The 18,392-nt window shown below is 51.5% G+C and overlaps 7 protein-coding genes across 7 annotated transcripts; 5 read left to right on the top strand and 2 right to left on the bottom strand.

Annotated features, from left to right (window-relative positions):
* Positions 1-27: 27 nt before the first annotated feature.
* On the top strand, positions 28-466 carry PG986_014469 (uncharacterized protein; the record flags this gene model as incomplete). Its single annotated transcript, XM_066850691.1, has 2 exons — positions 28-110; positions 160-466. 2 exons carry the CDS (start codon positions 28-30, stop codon positions 464-466), a joined length of 390 nt encoding a protein of 129 aa, XP_066692929.1.
* Positions 467-1,475: 1,009 nt separating this feature from the next.
* PG986_014468 (uncharacterized protein) lies at positions 1,476-2,210 on the bottom strand (the record flags this gene model as incomplete). Its single annotated transcript, XM_066850690.1, has 2 exons — positions 1,476-2,067; positions 2,122-2,210. 2 exons carry the CDS (start codon positions 2,208-2,210, stop codon positions 1,476-1,478), a joined length of 681 nt encoding a protein of 226 aa, XP_066692928.1.
* A 1,742-nt stretch (positions 2,211-3,952) lies between these two features.
* PG986_014467 (uncharacterized protein) lies at positions 3,953-4,279 on the top strand (the record flags this gene model as incomplete). The annotated part of the gene is made up of 1 exon (XM_066850689.1): positions 3,953-4,279. The coding sequence occupies one exon, from the start codon at positions 3,953-3,955 to the stop codon at positions 4,277-4,279; it is 327 nt and encodes a 108-aa protein (XP_066692927.1).
* Positions 4,280-4,713: 434 nt separating this feature from the next.
* Positions 4,714-5,275, bottom strand: PG986_014466 (uncharacterized protein; the record flags this gene model as incomplete). Its single annotated transcript, XM_066850688.1, has 3 exons — positions 4,714-4,797; positions 4,894-5,128; positions 5,235-5,275. The coding sequence occupies 3 exons, from the start codon at positions 5,273-5,275 to the stop codon at positions 4,714-4,716; spliced, it is 360 nt and encodes a 119-aa protein (XP_066692926.1).
* Positions 5,276-9,889: 4,614 nt separating this feature from the next.
* On the top strand, positions 9,890-10,583 carry PG986_014465 (uncharacterized protein; the record flags this gene model as incomplete). Its single annotated transcript, XM_066850687.1, has 2 exons — positions 9,890-10,271; positions 10,324-10,583. 2 exons carry the CDS (start codon positions 9,890-9,892, stop codon positions 10,581-10,583), a joined length of 642 nt encoding a protein of 213 aa, XP_066692925.1.
* Positions 10,584-15,296: 4,713 nt separating this feature from the next.
* PG986_014464 (Ras GTPase) lies at positions 15,297-16,175 on the top strand (the record flags this gene model as incomplete). Its single annotated transcript, XM_066850686.1, has 3 exons — positions 15,297-15,383; positions 15,427-15,706; positions 15,754-16,175. 3 exons carry the CDS (start codon positions 15,297-15,299, stop codon positions 16,173-16,175), a joined length of 789 nt encoding a protein of 262 aa, XP_066692924.1.
* Positions 16,176-16,912: 737 nt separating this feature from the next.
* On the top strand, positions 16,913-17,848 carry PG986_014463 (uncharacterized protein; the record flags this gene model as incomplete). Its single annotated transcript, XM_066850685.1, has 1 exon — positions 16,913-17,848. The coding sequence occupies one exon, from the start codon at positions 16,913-16,915 to the stop codon at positions 17,846-17,848; it is 936 nt and encodes a 311-aa protein (XP_066692923.1).
* Positions 17,849-18,392: the final 544 nt, after the last annotated feature.

The raw sequence follows: 18,392 nt of genomic DNA, 5'->3' as shown, positions 1-18,392 counted from the left end.
GGCGAGCATCAAGGGATGGATGCCGGTATGGATCCGGACGGTGGGCCTCATGACACACTGGTCAAGTTTATGCTGGCCTTTACCAAGTCCTACCTCGGCGAAAAGGTTGCGTTCGTCACTTCCTACCCCTTTCGATGGTGTTTGCTAACACTCGACTAGAAATACCTACCCACTCCCTGAGACTTTAGGGGCCGCCTCGTTATTCTTGAACACCCATGTCTTCCTCCTGGGCATCGTGTTCCGCCATCGTGCGTTTCGAGCCCCGAGCCTCACCTCACCACACGACTTGAAAGCGCTGAACATCCATCCCGGCGAGACGGAGTTGCTGCTGCCGCTCAGGGAGGAGCTGGATGATGTCTACCTTTTCCGTCGAGTTGTGCAGACGTTGATTGGGCACGTCATATCCGACAACGAACACATCACCTATGGCATGATAGCAGTACATCGATATGAGGGGCGGCACTAATGGATGAGTACCCAGGCCATTGCTGCTAACCACAACGACGAGGCCGGTGGAATGACCTCAGCGTTGTGTGAAGTGCACTTTTTGATGTTGGCGTCTGCTGGTGGTCGCTTGTCCCTGCGTTGTCCGTGATCTACCAATCATTCTACGTCGACTCCCTTCTCAATCAATTGTAACACAAAAGCTTGCCGCAGTGGGTTTGCATAGAAATTGATCCTTCGGCACCTCTTGCAACCAATCTGCCTAGCTATCCCGTTGCCCTGGATCGGCGCCCTTAACATTCTATTTCCTTGGCCAACGAACGCACGTAATTGCAGCACTGAACACACGAATTCCAAGTCCCCGATACCCTGTGATCCTTGAACATTTCACAGCACGCGTCAAGAGCCTGTGCTGATTTCTTATTCTTCTTCTTCTTCCTCCTATCCTCAGAGCTAGGCGACGGAATCCCATCGAACCACTGTTCACCAGACGTCTTATCGCACGGCGGAGAGCGTTCGGATGGTATATTGAGTGCTAAAGTGCTGTCTAAAGGAAAGAAAGAAAGGACAAAAGAGAAAGGTGCTACCGTGCTAATAAATACACAAATGAAATGTCTTGCGTAGCGCGCTAGGCGCGTCAAGGGGCGACCCCCTGTCTCCATCCTCCTGCGACACGTCTGAACCTCACACTCGAGACAGACATCCGGTTGAACTTCAGAAAAAGTTTCAGATGTGGGCGTGTCGCTTGTTGTTTTTGAATCTTGATCCGAGATATCAACCCATGCTGGCTCCGCACATGGCTCAGGGGGACACTCTGTCTCCGCCCATGGCTTAGGGGGATATACTACCTCAGCAGCAAATGATTCTTCGAGAACAGGCGAGGATGCTGGTTCCTCCAAGTTTCCGCCCAACTCCTCATCGTGCGGGTGCTCTATGGTATTACACGCCTCAGAGCCTGCCATCCCCTCGGACTCGTCTGTTGTGATAGAATCAGCCTCAAAAATGCCAATACCTCCCTTCATGCCTGTGAACTACACACCTTGCTCGTCGCATTCCTCCCTACCGTCTTCGAGTTGCAGCTTCACCATGGTCTCGAAGAGGATTTCGACGATTGACTTTGGCTGCCCATTATCGTCTAGAGTGTTGGTTAAGGCTTCCATGGCTACGCGGTCTGCGAACAGAGCCTTCATCCGCGATCTCAAGTAGCCACTTAGAAACATGTCGGTGATCCCATTTGGGTATGCCGTGTTCAATACAGCCAGGACCTTTGACATGGTTATGCTATCACCAAGTCGCCGGATCTCTTTCTCCGCCTGCTCGGCGAGAGAAGGCAAGTTGTACATCTGAGCAACGGAATAGGCTTGGACACAATGTGTAAACTCTGCGATCTGCATTTCGTGCATAGTGGATCCTTGCGGCTTTAGGCATTGGTACACGTCCGTGAAGAGAAAGTGGATGAGAATATGGCCAACGTCCACAGATATATGTTCGAAACGGCGCTCACTGACGTAAAGCCCCGAAGTAGGGGGGAGATTGGGGCACTTGTTCAATAGTGCCTTCGGCACCTTGAATGCTTCACAGGTTTTACCGAAGTACACGTTAACATGATGAGTCGCATATGGCCTTCGTTCTCTTTAGTATTATGGAATGAAAATGGACGTCACGGATAGGACTTACGAGAATGTTGGTCGAGAATCAGCGTCGACTGCTGGAAGAGATTCGGGTGGAGCTGTTCCTTTGGCGGCCTTTTTGTATCTTCTGGCCATGTTTGTCGATCTAATTCCAGAATTGATTGAGATGGAAAGAGGAGATGAAGACTTTTGCAACACAACAGCTCACGTTCGGGGGCCCAAGGTATTTATTCTTACTCTGCTCAACCCACCGAAGGCTGGTATCCTGGCAGCATGTAGGGGTGTACTGTGACGGTCGTTGTGAGTATCACCCAAGGCGCTAGCATGAGCTTCTGCATAAGCACACAGATTCGCCAGGTTGTGTCGGTCAGTTCCAATGACAAAAGACTTCGTTTTCTCGGCCGTCTTGACACAATTATGCCAGGTTTCCTCCATTCACGTTTGCGGTCCCTTATCTAAGATTCAGCATTAAGATTGCGGGAAGTCGCGATCCACTCGAGCAGGTACGTCTGAAAGGGTGCACCATAGTATCCTCAACGAAAGTCGCCCAACAGAACTCAAAGAGGTATCGAATTGAGACAACTGTGAACAGCAAAAGGAGATTGCATGGGTTTGGACATGCTACATGCTGGCCAAGAAAAAACCAATATACTTCGGAATGAATCATAGCGCTGTAACTGTGCCTTGAGGAACGAAAGGCACTTCTTTTGACGGCCTCAGCCCAGAAATGGTCTAAAGAGGAAGGTAAGCTACCCCGCCATTGAATCGTTTCAAAAGGGAAAAGAAGCTTGGATGGATGGATGGATGGATAGTCAATTTATCGTCCGACCCGAGGCCCTGGCCTCATGCAGACGTTGTTTTCTATGCTAGCTCGATACAGTGTCATGGCGCGAGAGACGCACGGCGTACGTATATCGTACGTCTCCAGTTTGATGACTCCCGATCCCGAGTCCGGCGTCCTCGTCCGTCGTATTCGTCATAGACTCGACCCTCGTCGCTTGGTCGCTTGGCTGTGTGTAAAAATGAGTGTATGGCTCGTGAAATTCTATAGCGCTGATATGCGAACATCCATCTTGATCCTTCCTGCCTTCGGTCGAGTCCGGAGATGGTGATGTAGCTGTAGTGTGTGCTCGGTAAAACTTCGGAAAATTCGCCATGTAGTGTGAAGTGAAAATTTTGCTTCGAACGGCGGTAGACGCGACGTCCACCGCGAGCGAGTGTTGACGTCGCGTCTCTTTCGATGATGATGAAGCTGGTGGTGATGGTGTGGTTCGTGTCGTGATGTGATGTGATGTGATGTGATGTGAGTTCTGGCTCTTGTTCTAGATTTAAAGGCGTCGGGAGGTTCGTCGGCGAGCCCTCCCGCTGGCTCGTTGCCGTTCGGTAGGTAGGTTGGTTGGTTGGTACGTGTGTCTCAAGAGACGGGCTGTATGTAGTGATACGCTTGGTCGTTGTCGGAACGGTCGTCGACGTCGGCGGAGGGTATCGGAAAGGATGAGGGGACCGCCGGCGCTGTCGGTGAGGGCTTACCCAAGGCTCTCGTCGATACTAACGCGCGCTGTACCAAAACGCCGCCGGTCGGCCGGAAAAGTCATGAACCCCTCGGACCATTGCCTGCTCCTAGCCGCCTGCCGACAAGGCGTTTCTAGGCCACACCGACGTAGAGGTGGCAGGTTGGATTTGCGTGGCCCCCACTCAGGGCCATCGAGCAGGCTCTAGGTGACACTATAGAAGACACCGTGCCCACAGCAGGCGCCACTATACGACACCTACCAGGTTTTACAGGGGAGTGTAAAGCTAAATGTATAGAGACCAGGAGGCTCCGGGGGATCTGGCAACGCACTCTAGCCCCGAAAGACTGGGAAGCATACCGAAAGATGCAGAACCAGAAGAGTGCAGCAGTACAGAAAGCACTGACGGAAGCCTGGCAGGAGAAGGTGACCAAGGCCTGCACCGAAGGGCCTAAGGGCCTATGGAACCTAGTTAAGATGACGAGGGCTAGGGGCCAAGGGGCAGCAAAACAGAACGTCACACCCACGATCAACGAGCACAGCACCTTCGACGGGAAGGTGGCAGCTCTCAGCAAATCCTTCTTTCCAGCACCACCAGAAACACCTAACGCCCCTAGCCCGAAGTTAACTTTCAGCACTAAAATCCCCTGCCCCCCGCTCACTAAAGACGAAGTACGGGAGGCAGGTGGGTGACAAAAAAAAAGCACTGCCAAACTAAGTGCGAGGTTCAGAGTAATACACTGCCCCTTAAATATTTTATATAAAATAAAAGAAAAATAGAATAATAGTATTTACGGATTAAAGAGTAGTATACATATTTTTTACTAGTTCTTTTCTCGATATATAGCGCTGTAAAGGGGCCGTGAAAATAGGACTATATAATACTTAAAAAGTACATACTACAGTAAGCTGCGTTCGCAGTGCTCTTTTTTTGTCACCCACCTGACAGGATATACCCTTCCAGCAGTAAGGAGCTCTGCTGAGATCGCGTCAACAGGGTCCTGCTCGTAGAAAAACCCCGTTGTTAACTCGCCCAACCTTACCCCTTTCTTATAGAGTATGTGGAAAGGTTGTCGGTAGCCAGGGCTGGAGCGGCTGTCGTCGGGTTGCCTAATACGAGAATGCTCTTAGAAGCAGGGCTGGCCGCCTCGCAATGCCATCTGTGATGGTGGTTGGTGTGCCGCCGAGACGGGGCTCGCCATCGAGTTATCCTATATATACGCACATGATAATGAATATCCGCTGCGTCGCCACGCCAATACCGTCCTGGACCCCTCTATGTTTAGGAAGAGCTTTGGGAGCCTCACGTAGCCTGGAGCCAAATAAAGATCTTCAGACCCTGTCAACTCGCCAAGCAGCTCGGGTGCGTGAGAAACAGTCGGTAGGACGAGCCATGCCTTTTCCAATTGCTTTTGCAGCATGTCGAGGTCGCTGCGCTTCTGAGCAAGCCAAGCTTGAAACTCGTCCGGGTCCCGGGGGATCTCCAGGGCCAGTATGTCGACCAACTTGTCCCGAATCACTGCGAAAGGCGGGCTGGTCAGTCTGTAGGATAAATAGAAGGGACACCTTGGAAATAACACTTTCGTCGGTACAAGCTCACGAGGGAACGAAAAGGTTGCCTTACGATTTGTTGTAGAAGACATAGTACCTTCCGCGGTTGCAATACGACCATAAGCCACTGGTGCCCATGGTGAAGAGCGATTAGGTTTCGAGTGCACTGTTGGGATTTATTTGCTCGGCGACGTCAACACAGCATCAAATATCAACACCTAGGTGCGTGATGTTACGTTATGGCGTGCTTATTAGGCTGCGCTACTCGCGTGGTTTCGCGTCTTCATATGAGGGACTTAGCGCTATCGCAACCTCGCTTGGGCTCTCCCTGAACTATCAATCCGAATCCTTGTATTATGCGGTGTGATATGTCCTAGTTGCCTGAGAGGATGATCTGCCTTGTTAGTTGGCTCGTCTCTTTTCCAGTAGTCTAACAAAATATCAGCCGGGCTGTGTCTTGCTTTCCCAACTTCATGTGGAGTACCAGTCATAAACCTCATTATCGAGCGTCCTTCCTGTAGCTGCCCTGTAGAAGAACACCAATACTTTTGAATACAGCAGGGGTCATGGACCGGTGAAGCCGTATCTGTGCAGGGCGTGATTGATGTGGCCTCTTTGATTCATGAGCTTTCACCGAACAAGCCCAAACCACAGGGGTTGTTTAGTTTCTCGTGGCCTGACAGTTGCATATTTTTCTTTTGACGCCTGCTTTGTACGCCGTGCCGCCAAAACGTCGTGGATGGTCAGTATCGGTGAGTTTCCTCCATGCGTGTATGCTAATGGATTTTCTCATGCAGTGGCACTTTTTAGGGCACCAGACGACCTACAAAAACTTTCTTAATCTTGCATGGACCTAGAACAAGGTTAACATTTCGACGTGCTGTTCTTTCATAACAATTACCTGACATGATAGTAACAGAGTGCAGAAGCCATGACCGGGTGAATGTCTTACTCAGTACCCTCTACTTCCAACGTTCATTATTGATCACCATGCGCCGCAGTACCTCGATCAACCTTGGTCGTTTAAAAAGGCCCTTTATACAACCACACGACTAACTCTGTCTCAGGTATCAACTTTTGTGACATGTCTTGCAGAGAAGTTGGTCATTGGCAGTGCTAGACCGCCCAATCGTTCAGAGTCCAGGGTGAAGGGACGAGCACATGCAAGGAGCAAGCTATCAAGCAACTGGGCTACATTCGAATTCCCTTGCTCATAGCCATGAAATGCGATTGCTTTAGCGCTAGACCTGCATGCCCGACCTGTACTTCTTTTCCGGTCGGCAATGGAGGATTCCAAACAACCTACACCTTCACTATTTAGCATTTGTGGAATTCCTGTCTGCTGTTTGAAGAACAATTCTCAATACTTCGCGCTTCGTCAAAATGAGAGACATTTTAGAACATTGTCGGTTGTATCCTTTTTTAATCTATGGGCTTTTTACTTGCATTATTCAAACTACTGCTCTCGTCCTCATCGATCGGGGCCAGCTCATTCAGGATGGCCATTCCAAGCGGCACGGGTTCTTGGTTTTCACCTTCTGCTTTAGCATAGTGGTTACTACACTAGGATCGCTGGACACAGTCTACTTTATAGTCCGGAAAAAGTCCATACTCTACGACGGCCTAGAAGAAAAATTCCCGTTCCTACGATTTAGCCTTCTTGGTATCCGTCTTTCTCTTCTGATCCCTCAATCTTTCCAACTCCTTTGTTTTATTCTTCTAGGCGGAGCAGCCTACGTTATAGGGACAGATGCAAAGGGCTACTGGTTAGCACGACTAATTCAAATATGGGACTCTGTGTCTGTTTGCGCGTATTTTGCAATCTTTTGGTGGAATGGGCTGCGCTCCTTTGATAGATTCGACTCCACAAACGACTCTGAGTCCGAATCGGATGCGAACGACCGCGGAAGCAACTAGGTAGCCCCTAAGCCGTGGCTTCATTGTGCTGGTTGCCCAAGGAGGCTGGCTTAGTATGTGGTCTCAGCGGAGAGCTGGTCGAAATCGCCCATGGGTGCCTGTCCCTTGAACATCTGGTGCAGACATCCACTGTCTCGCTTATACCAACCTGCGCACCATTCAGGATCTCAACCACCACCTATGGGAAACTCATCAGCAGACCTCAAGAAGGGCTGGGAACTGGATTATAGCTGCCCCAATGTGCTCTCGCATCGTGGCGCGGACAGAGACGGCCTGTGGCACCCTGTCACCGGTCAGCTCACACACCTCATCAGTGACCAGCTGCGCGACAACCTATACCGGGATTGCTTAGCACACTGGATGGGTGGAATGAGAAGTCAGAGATAGGCGTCTTGTTTAAACTCGAACTTACACCATATGGTTACACCTTCGTCGGCAAGGGAACACTGTCAGATGGTTTCGAGCGCCTACAGCACGAGTGTCACATATACACAAGGCTGGCGACGCTCGAGGGCCGGGTGGTGCTTATGCACCTGGATAGGGGCTATCCTGCTGCGCGGGATGAGAGTGGTTCACATGATGCTCAGAGGGTCTGAATGCATACCTGCTAGTTTATCTATAACTAGTTCATCTATATCCGTCACCAACATCGCCATATGAAAATTTATACAGTATATGTTGGGAGATATCTCTCGGCACTTCTCTGCAACTCTACTAGATTCCAGTTGTATTTATATTCTTCTATAGCTACGCTACCAACTTCTGACTAAATCTATAAGGACCTAATCTGCAACGAGGCTTCGGGTGTAGAAGGCCAAGGAACTGAGACGATACACTCCTTCACCACACTCAACACAAGGCTATTCCCAAAACTCCGTTAGGGCTTGATTTCGCAACACTAACTTTCGATCGTCAGACTTGTGCTGTTCCTATCTGTACTTCGTTGCGGAAGAGCCCTAGGGAGCCAGCGAAGGACAAGGAACCTCTACTGAGCTCGGCATCACACCCTCGAATCAGAAAGATCAGAAGAAACCTCCGACCATCTACTGGTAGGGAATATGGGGCTGTTTTATCCTCAATGCAATGCGGATTGGATATGGAGCGACTAAAGACACTGACCGACGGACTATTAGGTAAGGTGGGCGGTCCGACGGTATTTACCAAGAACATCGTAGTCCCCTCGAAACGACGGCGCGCAGCTTCGTTACCGCCAGACGTGCCGCAGTCCAACGCGTCCAAACGGCACCAGCCCGCCCATGTAGTCGGGCGCACTAAAAGCCAACTTATCGCATGGCTACAGCCATGGCGAGCGTCCTGTGTGCGACCGGAAATGTGCCAAAACGCATCTTGCTCAGGCCATACTCGAGGCACGCCAAAGAGCTCGCGAAAATCCCTACAGCCGCGGTTCTCATACTGCTAAAGTCCTACTTCCGATTCTGCAAAGCTGCAAGCAGCCAAATACGGACGAGAAGGACGGGGCAGTTGAACTTCGTCCCTTGACTGGCACTGAAGCAAAGGCTCTCCTCGACGTTTTGGGCAGAAACCTCTGGCACGCAACAAGTTTATACGGTTGGGTACCGACATGGAGCTTGCGTGTCTCGGTCTTCGTGAAAGGGAACAAGCTAGCAACAAGACGCTGCGCGGCGCAAGCGATCTGCGTTTGGGTCGAGACGCTGTCAAACAACGTATTGAGGTCAGCGAAGTTTGGCTGCTCGTCCGGTGTCGGGGTCGTGGGCAGGTTCGCGGAGGCCTTAGTTGCGTCGACTTGCGTCGACGTACATTTTGCAAAGCGGCAATGCAGTGACCGTAGATGTTGCTGGGTCCAGAAGGAAGGTCGAACGAACAGCCTTGTGTCTCGCCGTAGAATAGTCTGGAGGGATGCGGCTGCTGGTTCTGCGGCAGTTGCTGTGGACATGGCTAATGCACTCGTCCAGACAGGCATCAGCATTGGCCGCTCGGCAGCATTTCCGAAGCGCGCAACAGGCAGCTAGGGCGAGACAACCGGTCTTCGAACCGCAGGCCCGAAGAAACGGAGCGTGCACTTGTGCTCGATGAGTTCCAAGAGGGGATGGTGCAGGTGGGTTAACCAGTTGATGCGTCGGCGACTTTGGCAGACGGAGGGGGCGGGAACAAGCGCTGTAGCTGGCTCGTGCGTTGCAGCACGTGACGCTCACCACAGGGCTGTGTAGTGCACCAGAGGGCAACGCCCGCACCTGCCTCTGTCTGATTGCACCTCGCTGCGGCGTCGTATCTTCCGTGTACCAGGCCCAGCGCGCATCGAGACGCGCATCATGAGACGCGCGCACGTGCTGTCGACGCCACCTAGCCGCGCTTCCGATCACGAAGACACCCAGCCAACGCCCGCGACAGACGCCGAGGCGATGCGACACGAGGAAGGACGTGGCTCCGCGGCGCAGACGACGCTACCCCGAAGGATGGGTTAACGGAAACAAACGGTTCTTGTCCCGCGGCAATAAAGCGGGGTTTCCTTGCTTCCTTGCTTCCTTGCTTCCTTGCTTCCTTGCTTCCTTGCTTCCTTCCTGCCTTGCTTCCTTCCTGCCTTGCTTCCTTCCTGCCTTGCTTCCTTCCTGCCTTGCTTCCTTCCTGCCTTGCTTCCTTCCTGCCTTGCTTCCTTCCTGCCTTGCTTCCTTCCTGCCTTGCTTCCTTCCTGCCTTGCTTCCTTCCTGCCTTGCTTCCTTCCTGCCTTGCTTCCTTCCTGCCTTCCTGCCTTCCTGCCTTCCTGCCTTCCTAGCTATTTACCTTCCTCTATTTCGTCCCCCTTCATCTCCCATTGTACACCGTTTGTCTCCCAACTATTCTCTCTTTATTGGACACATGGCAGCTTCTTCTGATTCCCATTTGGTGTCCAAGTCCATCAACGACATAGCGGAAGAACTAAACAACCTTGGAGGTGAGCTCACCGCCTCTCAACAAGCTTCATTTGATAATATCATTGCACTTTTTAAGGAGGAAGAGAACGGCTTCTTGCGATACTCGGGTTCCGTCAAGAGCAGGCGCAAGGCAGCATGCAACCTGGTTCGGATGATTCTGGATCAATTCGGCGTGGAGATTTCCTCTCTTTGCATCGTCGCTCTATCAGTGACCCGCCTGGCGAGCATCAATGCAACATCTTTTCAAGTCGAACTGCAGAAATCGTATAGGAACAACCAACTTCCCGAGGACTTCTGCACTCTTGTAAAGGAAAAGCTTGAAGCACGTAAGGTTTTGATCCACCCTTGTGCGGAGAGCAAAACTCATTTCTACTCCAGGCATACTAAGTGCGGTCGGCAAACGAAAGAACAGCGCCGTGGAACAAGGGAGGCCTAATAAGCGACGAGCAATCGGTGGGCTTATTAGAAACGACGAACATCGGAGTAATGAACAGGGACAAGGTACGTTTCCTTACATTGGATCGGTGCCTATTGGTATTCACATCTCCAACTTAGATACGGCCGCCACTACTGATGACGATAGCGACGATGGTGGATTTGTTCAAGCAGATGGTAACACCCCATTCCAGGATAAGTAGTCTGCGCTAACCAAACCCAGGTTCATTCCAAGGCCAGGTGTACTCATTGATGCCGCTAGATGTCATTCGTACGGTGGTCTTGAGCAAGAAGTTCGAATTCCTTTTAACCATGCCCAACCATCAGGGAACACAGCCGTTTATCATGGTACCGTGTCCCCAGGAATTGGCCAGGACATTTCTAGCCAAGCGAGATAAAATCATGTAGTGTCAGGTTTACGGACCGCCCCAACCCGATGTTTTCCAAAGCACATGAACCGCCACCCTTTCTGCCACATTATGATAATGAAACCCTTTGATTCTAACCCAATCATGCCCATCTCTTGATCGTTGTGGTCGTATATCCGTAGATGGCCGCATGGTTTACGTCTGTCGAAGACGACTGCAACGACGGTGCTCGACGTTTGCACATTGTCAAGATCGTCGTAATCGTTCCATTCAATACGGCAATCCTTGCGCTTTTTTCAGTTTATGATGTTGCATTCCGTGCGTCAGCCCTTACCGTGTTCTGGCATTTCTCAAGTAGTTGTTGGTCTGACGTATCGTCGGCGACGATTTTGTTCATTTTCTGCGATCGCGAATCTAAAGTCTTGGCTGTGTGGTTGTCGCAATTCAATGGATGAAAATTTAAGTTGTCGGCCTGAAATCGATGTTGATGTTAGTCGGACATCCTTTTAGCCCTCAAAACTTCGACATGAGTACCACTATATGAGACTTCTGTTCGCGCCTGACTGGTATGGATGCCTAAGACTGATGGTTGTTGAGGATCGAAATTGTGTGAAGTTGGTGGATTGAGGGGTATACAGTGGGGGGTTGAGAAAGCTTAAGCAAGGAAGCAAGGAAGGAAGCAAGGAAGGAAGCAAGGAAGGAAGGAAGGAAGGAAGGAAGGAAGGAAGGAAGGAAGGAAGGAAGGCAGGAAGGCAGGAAGGAAGGCAGGAAGGAAGGAAGGAAGGAAGGAAGGAAGGAAGGAAGGAAGGGAGGTAAATCTGATTATCCCGATGTAGTATGAGCGCCAATTGCACAAATAAAAGCGGGGTAGCTTTTTCAACCAATTATGCAGCGTGTACACCACTTGGGACACTAGCACGTAGCTAGTGCTGTGGCCGACCCGTATGCGAACACTTAGACCTGTGATGCCGAGTACCGACCTGGTCGCCGCAGGGGTTGCAGTAGTCTAATGTATTTCCGTATTTGGTGTGTACTCTATGCCTAATCCACGGTTACGTCAAACCCCCGACCGACAGAGGCCCCTGGACTCAATCAGTGGTTGAGATAGTGATTTCCAGCCGAGTTTCCTCTCTGATGAGCATTCACACCGGTCCGACTTGACCCCAGATCGTAGCACTTCCACTTCGCCTATACGCAAGGCATTGTGTTATCGTTAGCCTGTGTCGACAAGGATCATTGATCCAGAGGCATCTTTAAATCGACGTTGAGTGGCTGGAACGAAGCAATAAACGAGGCTTAAAGATTATATAGAGTATCTGAGACTAATGACCAGGTCGGTCGACCTTGAAAGCAACCTTCTTGATATAGGCAGCACAGAATAGACCGGACAAGCTCCCTGGATAATTCCCCGGTCAAGGCATCTCTGGCTAGGTGGCAATAAGAATTCTTACCTTACCGGAAAATAAACAGAACACATGGAGTATAGCCTACCGTCATCGTGGTTGCTCGAGGATACTCCGACTGCGAGCCCAGCTGTGTGCTCCCCGAGCATCCTCGCATACGGCTGGTTCTAATTCTGTGCAGTATGCTATCAAGCTAGGTTCCGGCTAATGCACAGACCTATCGACTGGCCCCTGACTGTGATGCTGACCCTGCCTCCTATTCCTGGCCTGTCTCTGCCAGCTCCAGCTAGGGGGACGGCATGTAACAACCGTCAGTGGATGACCTTGTTGACCGAAGCCATCCAGTGATACCCAGCCGAATTCTCTCTGAGCCGTGTTCAACCCGTCCAGCATGACCCCTGATCGTAGCGCTGCCACTTCACGCGTCTACATGCTATCATGGCATTGTTAGTCTGCGTCGACAGTGATCTCTGATCCAAAGACACCGTCAGATCGTCACTGCGTGCTGGACCGGTCTAAGACACAAGTATCGTGGGTCGTGTAGTGTTGTGTGCCAGTGACCGAACTTGGAGCCAACCGCAAGATATGAGTATGTATCCACAATCCACTCAAGTGTTACCTATCCGACCTATCCTGCAGGAGGTCGTTTCCAGAACAGACCGGACAAGGTGCTCTGGCAAGTCTCTTGGTCAAGACGTCTCCGGCCAGGTTGTAATGTGAATACCCACCTTGCCATGTCAAGAAAGCAAAAGGCACCCGGGTTCTGGCAACCCTTAGCTTGGATAACCACCCAGTGAGAATCCAAACCTGACCCCTCACCTGGGGAAGTCGAGGCCCCTGACCATGACAGGCCCCTTTATGCGGCCTCTGCTCGAGGCATCCATTATAGGGGTACTTGCTCCGAGCCGTACCACGACCGGCCATTTTTTGCCATTGTGTTTGTTCGAGGATGTTCTGGCCACGATCCCAAACACATATAGCAAGCTCCCCAGGGGTCCTCGGATGCATTTAGATCTAACTCTCCACAGGAGGCTAAAGATCTGCTCGTTCTGGTTCCAGCTCCTCCAAGACAGACCTATTAACTGGCCCTGACCGTGACGTTGCTCCCGCCACTGTTACTGGTCTGTCTTTGCCAGCTCTCGGGGTACAGTATGCAGGAGCAGGTATTAGCTGACCTTTTCTTTTACCGAGGCTATGCCAGTGATATCCAGTTGAGGTGTGCTGAACCGCATTATGACCCCTGATTGTAGTGCTGCTACTTTCCTATATGCAAGCCATTTGGCATCGTTAGCCGTATGTCCTTTCCGTCTATCGGAATTGTTCGAGGATGCTCCAGTCACGATCCGGATGTGTACCTCGTGTTCCCCGAGGATCCTCGCATACAGTTGATCCCAACTACTGGCTCACGCAGGTCGAATAAACAAATCAGTACTGTGCTCTTCACGATATGCTGTCGGGCTGCTCGCTTGCCATCCTGGGTTCCCTGAGATATAGCAACTGAGTTCAATTACATTAGACCGTATATAGATCAAACATTTCCAACCTCTTGACAAGTGTGAGAATGCTGCTCTACCTATCAGTATCAGGGGAACATCTGAATCTATACCCGAAGTGTAACAGCCCTCAGCTTGCATGACCATGCAATTGAAATCCAAACCCTCATGCTCTCAGCCGTAACCTGACCACGTCCTCTTCGGCTATCGTGGGTGGGAGAGGATACTTCAACTGTAATCCTGAATGGGTATATTATGCTCCCCGATGATCCTCGGATGCAGTTGACTCCGATTCTCCGCAATATACTGTTGAGTTGCTCGATCCTGATTCTAATGTAAGACAGACCTGTAGCCCTGACCGTGTTGTTTGCTCCCGTTACTGTGACTGGTTTGGCTCTCGGGGGATAGTATACAGGAGCAGGTATTGACTGGCTTTTCTTTTTACTAAGGCCACCCCAGTGATATCTAGTCGAGATATGCTGAACCGAATTATGACCCTTGACTGTAGCGCTGCCCCTTTCCAATAATATCGTGCAAGAAACGTAGTACGCATGGAGGCGAGCGATACTTAGAAGTGACTTGCAAATACATATGCAGGTCGGTCGAGTTGGTCATGGTCTCCAATACATGCGACCTTAGAGTACTTCTTTCCAGCCATGCCGCGTCGATCGAGTATATTTTGGCTGGATATCGCGGGAACGGCTTCAGATCAGCCACTGATTGTTGTTGTACATGCCCCCGAGCCGAGCTGATAAAGACGGTCCAGTTACAGCGGATAGGGGTCGTAGGACCTTTAAGGAGGTATATTGCCAGCGCATATAGCCATTGGAAAGACTCACCAACCGCCAACATGTGTATCTCAACAATTTTGGACTGGCCTTACAAAAACCAGCCCTTTGGATCAATCCAGTCGGTTGGATCTACTCGGGATCAGCTCGTACGTGGCCTACCCACTTGGTCATTATGATCTAACCGCGCCAGGTCTCGATTCGGTATCTATATTGGACACTCTTGCATAATGTAGAGTGGGAGGCCAAGCTCGGGTGAACAACCCAGATGGGGAAAGGAGAGCGTAATGGCAGCTGGATGATCATTTGGGACCCCTGTACTTGGACATACACTTGGAACACCCTCAGGACGATAGCGGCAAGCCCTCTCATTTGTGATATTTATTTAGGTACCTCTATGTAGCTTGTAAGGGCTAAAATGGAACCATGCTGCCGTCCCAGTCCTCGCTTCTGGCTCTGTCACATTCGTTTAGTGATATCCGTCGTGGTGATCCTATATCCACACTTCCCCCTTGACCCCCCAGCCTAGCGGCGCATAATGTCCTTGTCCCGGATGGCCCGCGGTGGTGTTGACACCATTGTGTTGATGTGTAGGCCGGATCTCCACCTCAAACTTGCCCTCGTATTATGCACTACCGGGGTTGATTGGAGTTCAGATACCTGATCAATGCCACTCACGGTGGGGTTCCTGAGCAATCTTGTTCGGTCTCGGCGGGCCACTCAGTCGATATCATCTCCGAGGGATGGGTAGGAAGACTGGGCCCCAGATCACGACTGCTTTGCGACACGCGTGTAGCCTCGATATAAGTCCCGGGTCTTCCTGCACAGCTATGTGTTCTGCAGACTCATGCCACCCTATCAGCCATGGATTCGCATTCTGTTGACCGCCTGATCTTCTGGGTGACTTACCACACCTTTCGCGGTCCTGCTGCCTCGGCTATTTTGTTCTTCGTAAGTGATCCAACTGTTCTCTTGACATTACTTACTATTGCAGATCTGCGCCCTCTCTTTTGCTGTCCTGCTCCATGTTGGGAGACGCCGTATCCGGTATAGCTTCCCTCAAGTCGATCTTGAGAAGGGATATATCATCTGCAGCTCAGCAGAATACTTGCCGAGGAGCGAGCCCGTCTTATCTGAGAAGACTGCCCTCCCCTGCTGCCGGAACGAAGGCAGACATAACACCCCCCTGATATCTCTTTGGTTCTGCTGGGCGATTCATGCGTCGGAAAGTCGACACTCTTGGCGTGGTATGAGAACCGCGAACCGGAGTGGACGTACGATCCAACTATTGAGGACATATATCACTTCACACTGGCCGGAGACGTCACTCTCGAAATCAAGGACACAGCTGGCATCGACTCGTACCATACCTTACGAGATGAAGCTATTCGGAATGGAAATTGCTTCATGTTGGTATTCGACGTGAGGAAAAAAGCCAGCTTCGACTACCTGGAGCCAATAGCAGCGAACATAAGAAGCCGACACGGGGACAAGTGGCCAATATTGTTTGTGGGCAACTGGGCCAGCGAGAATGATTATAGAACAGTCACGAAGGAGAAAGGAAAGGAACTGGCGCAAAAGTTTGGTGGCGAGTACATGGAATTGTCTGAGTCTGACGACGTGGGTGTCGTCTTCTCCGCTGCCCTCCCCCAACGAAACAAAGGCCTAAGAGCCCTCTTTAGAATGTGTATTGCTAGTATCGCGTCGCTCTGGTTCGGGCAGGTGCCCCGCCGCAGTTCATAATTATCAAATCTGAGGATTATTCTCTTTTGTCAAGGAGCCTATCTTGTACTATCGTCAGGAGCCTCTCGTGACCCCTGTTCTTGCGCAGTGGGCCCCTGTCGACCTACCGATTCCCCGGTCGTGCGTGCCCCACACAGTTCCCTCTTGGATCTGGCAGGTACCTGTCCTCTTAGGGGCCGAGTGGGTCGATGCACCCCACGCTACGTCCCGGGTGTGTGCGGAGTGCCGCATTAGCGTCGATTCTCGACCTCCTACCTTGGCGAATCAGCCAGGGGACGACTGCGATATCCGACCGCTCCTAGGAGAGCTCGGCCGCGCCCCCTGGTTCGTTCTTCCCGGCGACAGATGACCAATGGCCGAAGTCGCTTGCTGCGTGGCTACTTATACAAGCCGGCCGCTCTTCAGGCAACCACGGCCTCTTCCCCATGCAGCACCCTCTGGTTGCCTGACTCTCACATCTCGCGTATCAGATCGATCTCGTCCCTGCCCGTCATGTGCGACTACACTCAGGTAGGACAGAAGCCTTGCTGGATGATCTGGAGCTGATCATTTGCAGGTCGAGTATTCATGTGGCCATTTCCGCTTTCGCGTGCAGCGTTGGTGCTCTCACTATGAGCGCACTCACCGCGTGTGCCCACCCAACATCACCACCGGAGAGCTGAGGTGAGTGGCTGATCCGCGGCTTCTCGCCTTCCCAGGTCTCCATCACCACCCTCCATCTTCGTAGCCAGGAATCAATGAAGCAACTCGCTCTCGGCGCGATCCCCGAACCCCAAGCTGCTCCAGCATATCGCCCGGTCCAGCTTAAGAAACAACCCGCCAAGTTTGCCCTCGGTGGCTCTTCGGGTGACGATTCTTCTCCGCAGAGCTTGATGCAACACAAGCCTCTCGCTCCCCAAGGAAAGCCCAAGATGTTCCAGCCCGGTGCATCATCTGGATCTGCTGAGGATCCGAGTTCATCTTTGAAGAGCGCCATGCACTTTTCTCGTCCCAACACTCTGCTTAATGCTCAGAAGAAACAGGCCTCGTTCAGCAACCAGGTCAGCATGCGCACTATTCAAACTCATTCTAGCAACGAGCAGTCGGACAGCAACATCGACGAGAGCGCAATCGACGACGACGAAGACGATTCGGAATGGGAGGACTCTGTCGAGGAGGGTGGCAAGGAGAGCATGGATGACCCGGTCATTTTCGAGCGCGTCCCTACCAAACCCAACCTGACTTCTCATCGGTCCAACCTCAGCTTGATGTTTGCTGATGGTCAAGACCACCTCCGTGGCGGTTCGGGCGCCGCCATTGCCTCGCAATTAACTTCGGCTCTGAGGCCTATCAAGGAGATCTTCCGCAGCACTGCCCAGCCTATCATGACCAATGCCAATGCCACTCAACACCAACCGGCACTGTCGCCCCGAACTACGAGATGCAACATGTTGCATCATGAGTTGACAGAGTCGCTCCGTCGGCAGCTGCTCTGGGAGCGTCAGCAGAAGACATCTACTGCCGACGCTGTACTCAAGAGGCGGCACACATCGCATGATGTGGCCAATCTGAAGCAATATCCCGAGGAGCCCTTTGTGAAGGCCGGGGAGACCAAGGAAGAACCCAACGCGACCAGCTGGAACCAGTACTTGGAGCGCGATGCCGTTGGCGGGTACCACGCTCAGGGATGGTGATCGTCCTACACGCAGCCAGACTTGACGGCCCTGTATTTACTGCATTGCGAAGCGGGTGATTTCTAAGAGGCGGTTGACAGCATGACGCACGGCATTTTGTCAGTGCGGGTGTACGTTGCAGCGTTATATATCTCTGACTCATAGCGAAAGAACCCATATGTCCCTAAATAGAATAGGGCAAACAATGGCTTCCCTTTGCCGCGACTTCCCCATAACGTACGCCATGAATGAGTGCTTCAAATGGCGCCCAATCTCTGTAACCACTAGTGATACAAAGACGTGAATAGGGGCTTCTCTTTCCTTATTTTGCAGCTTCCACGACGATCGGGGCTTTAGAGGAGTGTGGCAAAGCGGCCAGCATTCAACCTAGAATACTCATAGGTACCGGATCAAGTGATGTGTAACGATGCATTATTACGCAGGAATGGTCATAATTTACATAAAAGCTGCAAAATAAGTAAACAAGGGCGACTTCCTCCTGCTATGCAATTGTTCCACATCAATACTAAACACAGCCCGCACCCTGTTCTCCATTTCCTTTTTT

The sequence above is a fragment of the Apiospora aurea genome (genome assembly GCF_038362705.1).
Source record: "Apiospora aurea strain CBS 24483 chromosome Unknown utg000010l_segment0_segment0, whole genome shotgun sequence".
In the NCBI taxonomy this organism is placed as follows: domain Eukaryota; kingdom Fungi; phylum Ascomycota; class Sordariomycetes; order Amphisphaeriales; family Apiosporaceae; genus Apiospora; species Apiospora aurea.
Note: the sequence above shows the minus strand (reverse complement) of the source record. Positions and strands in the feature narration are given on the sequence as shown.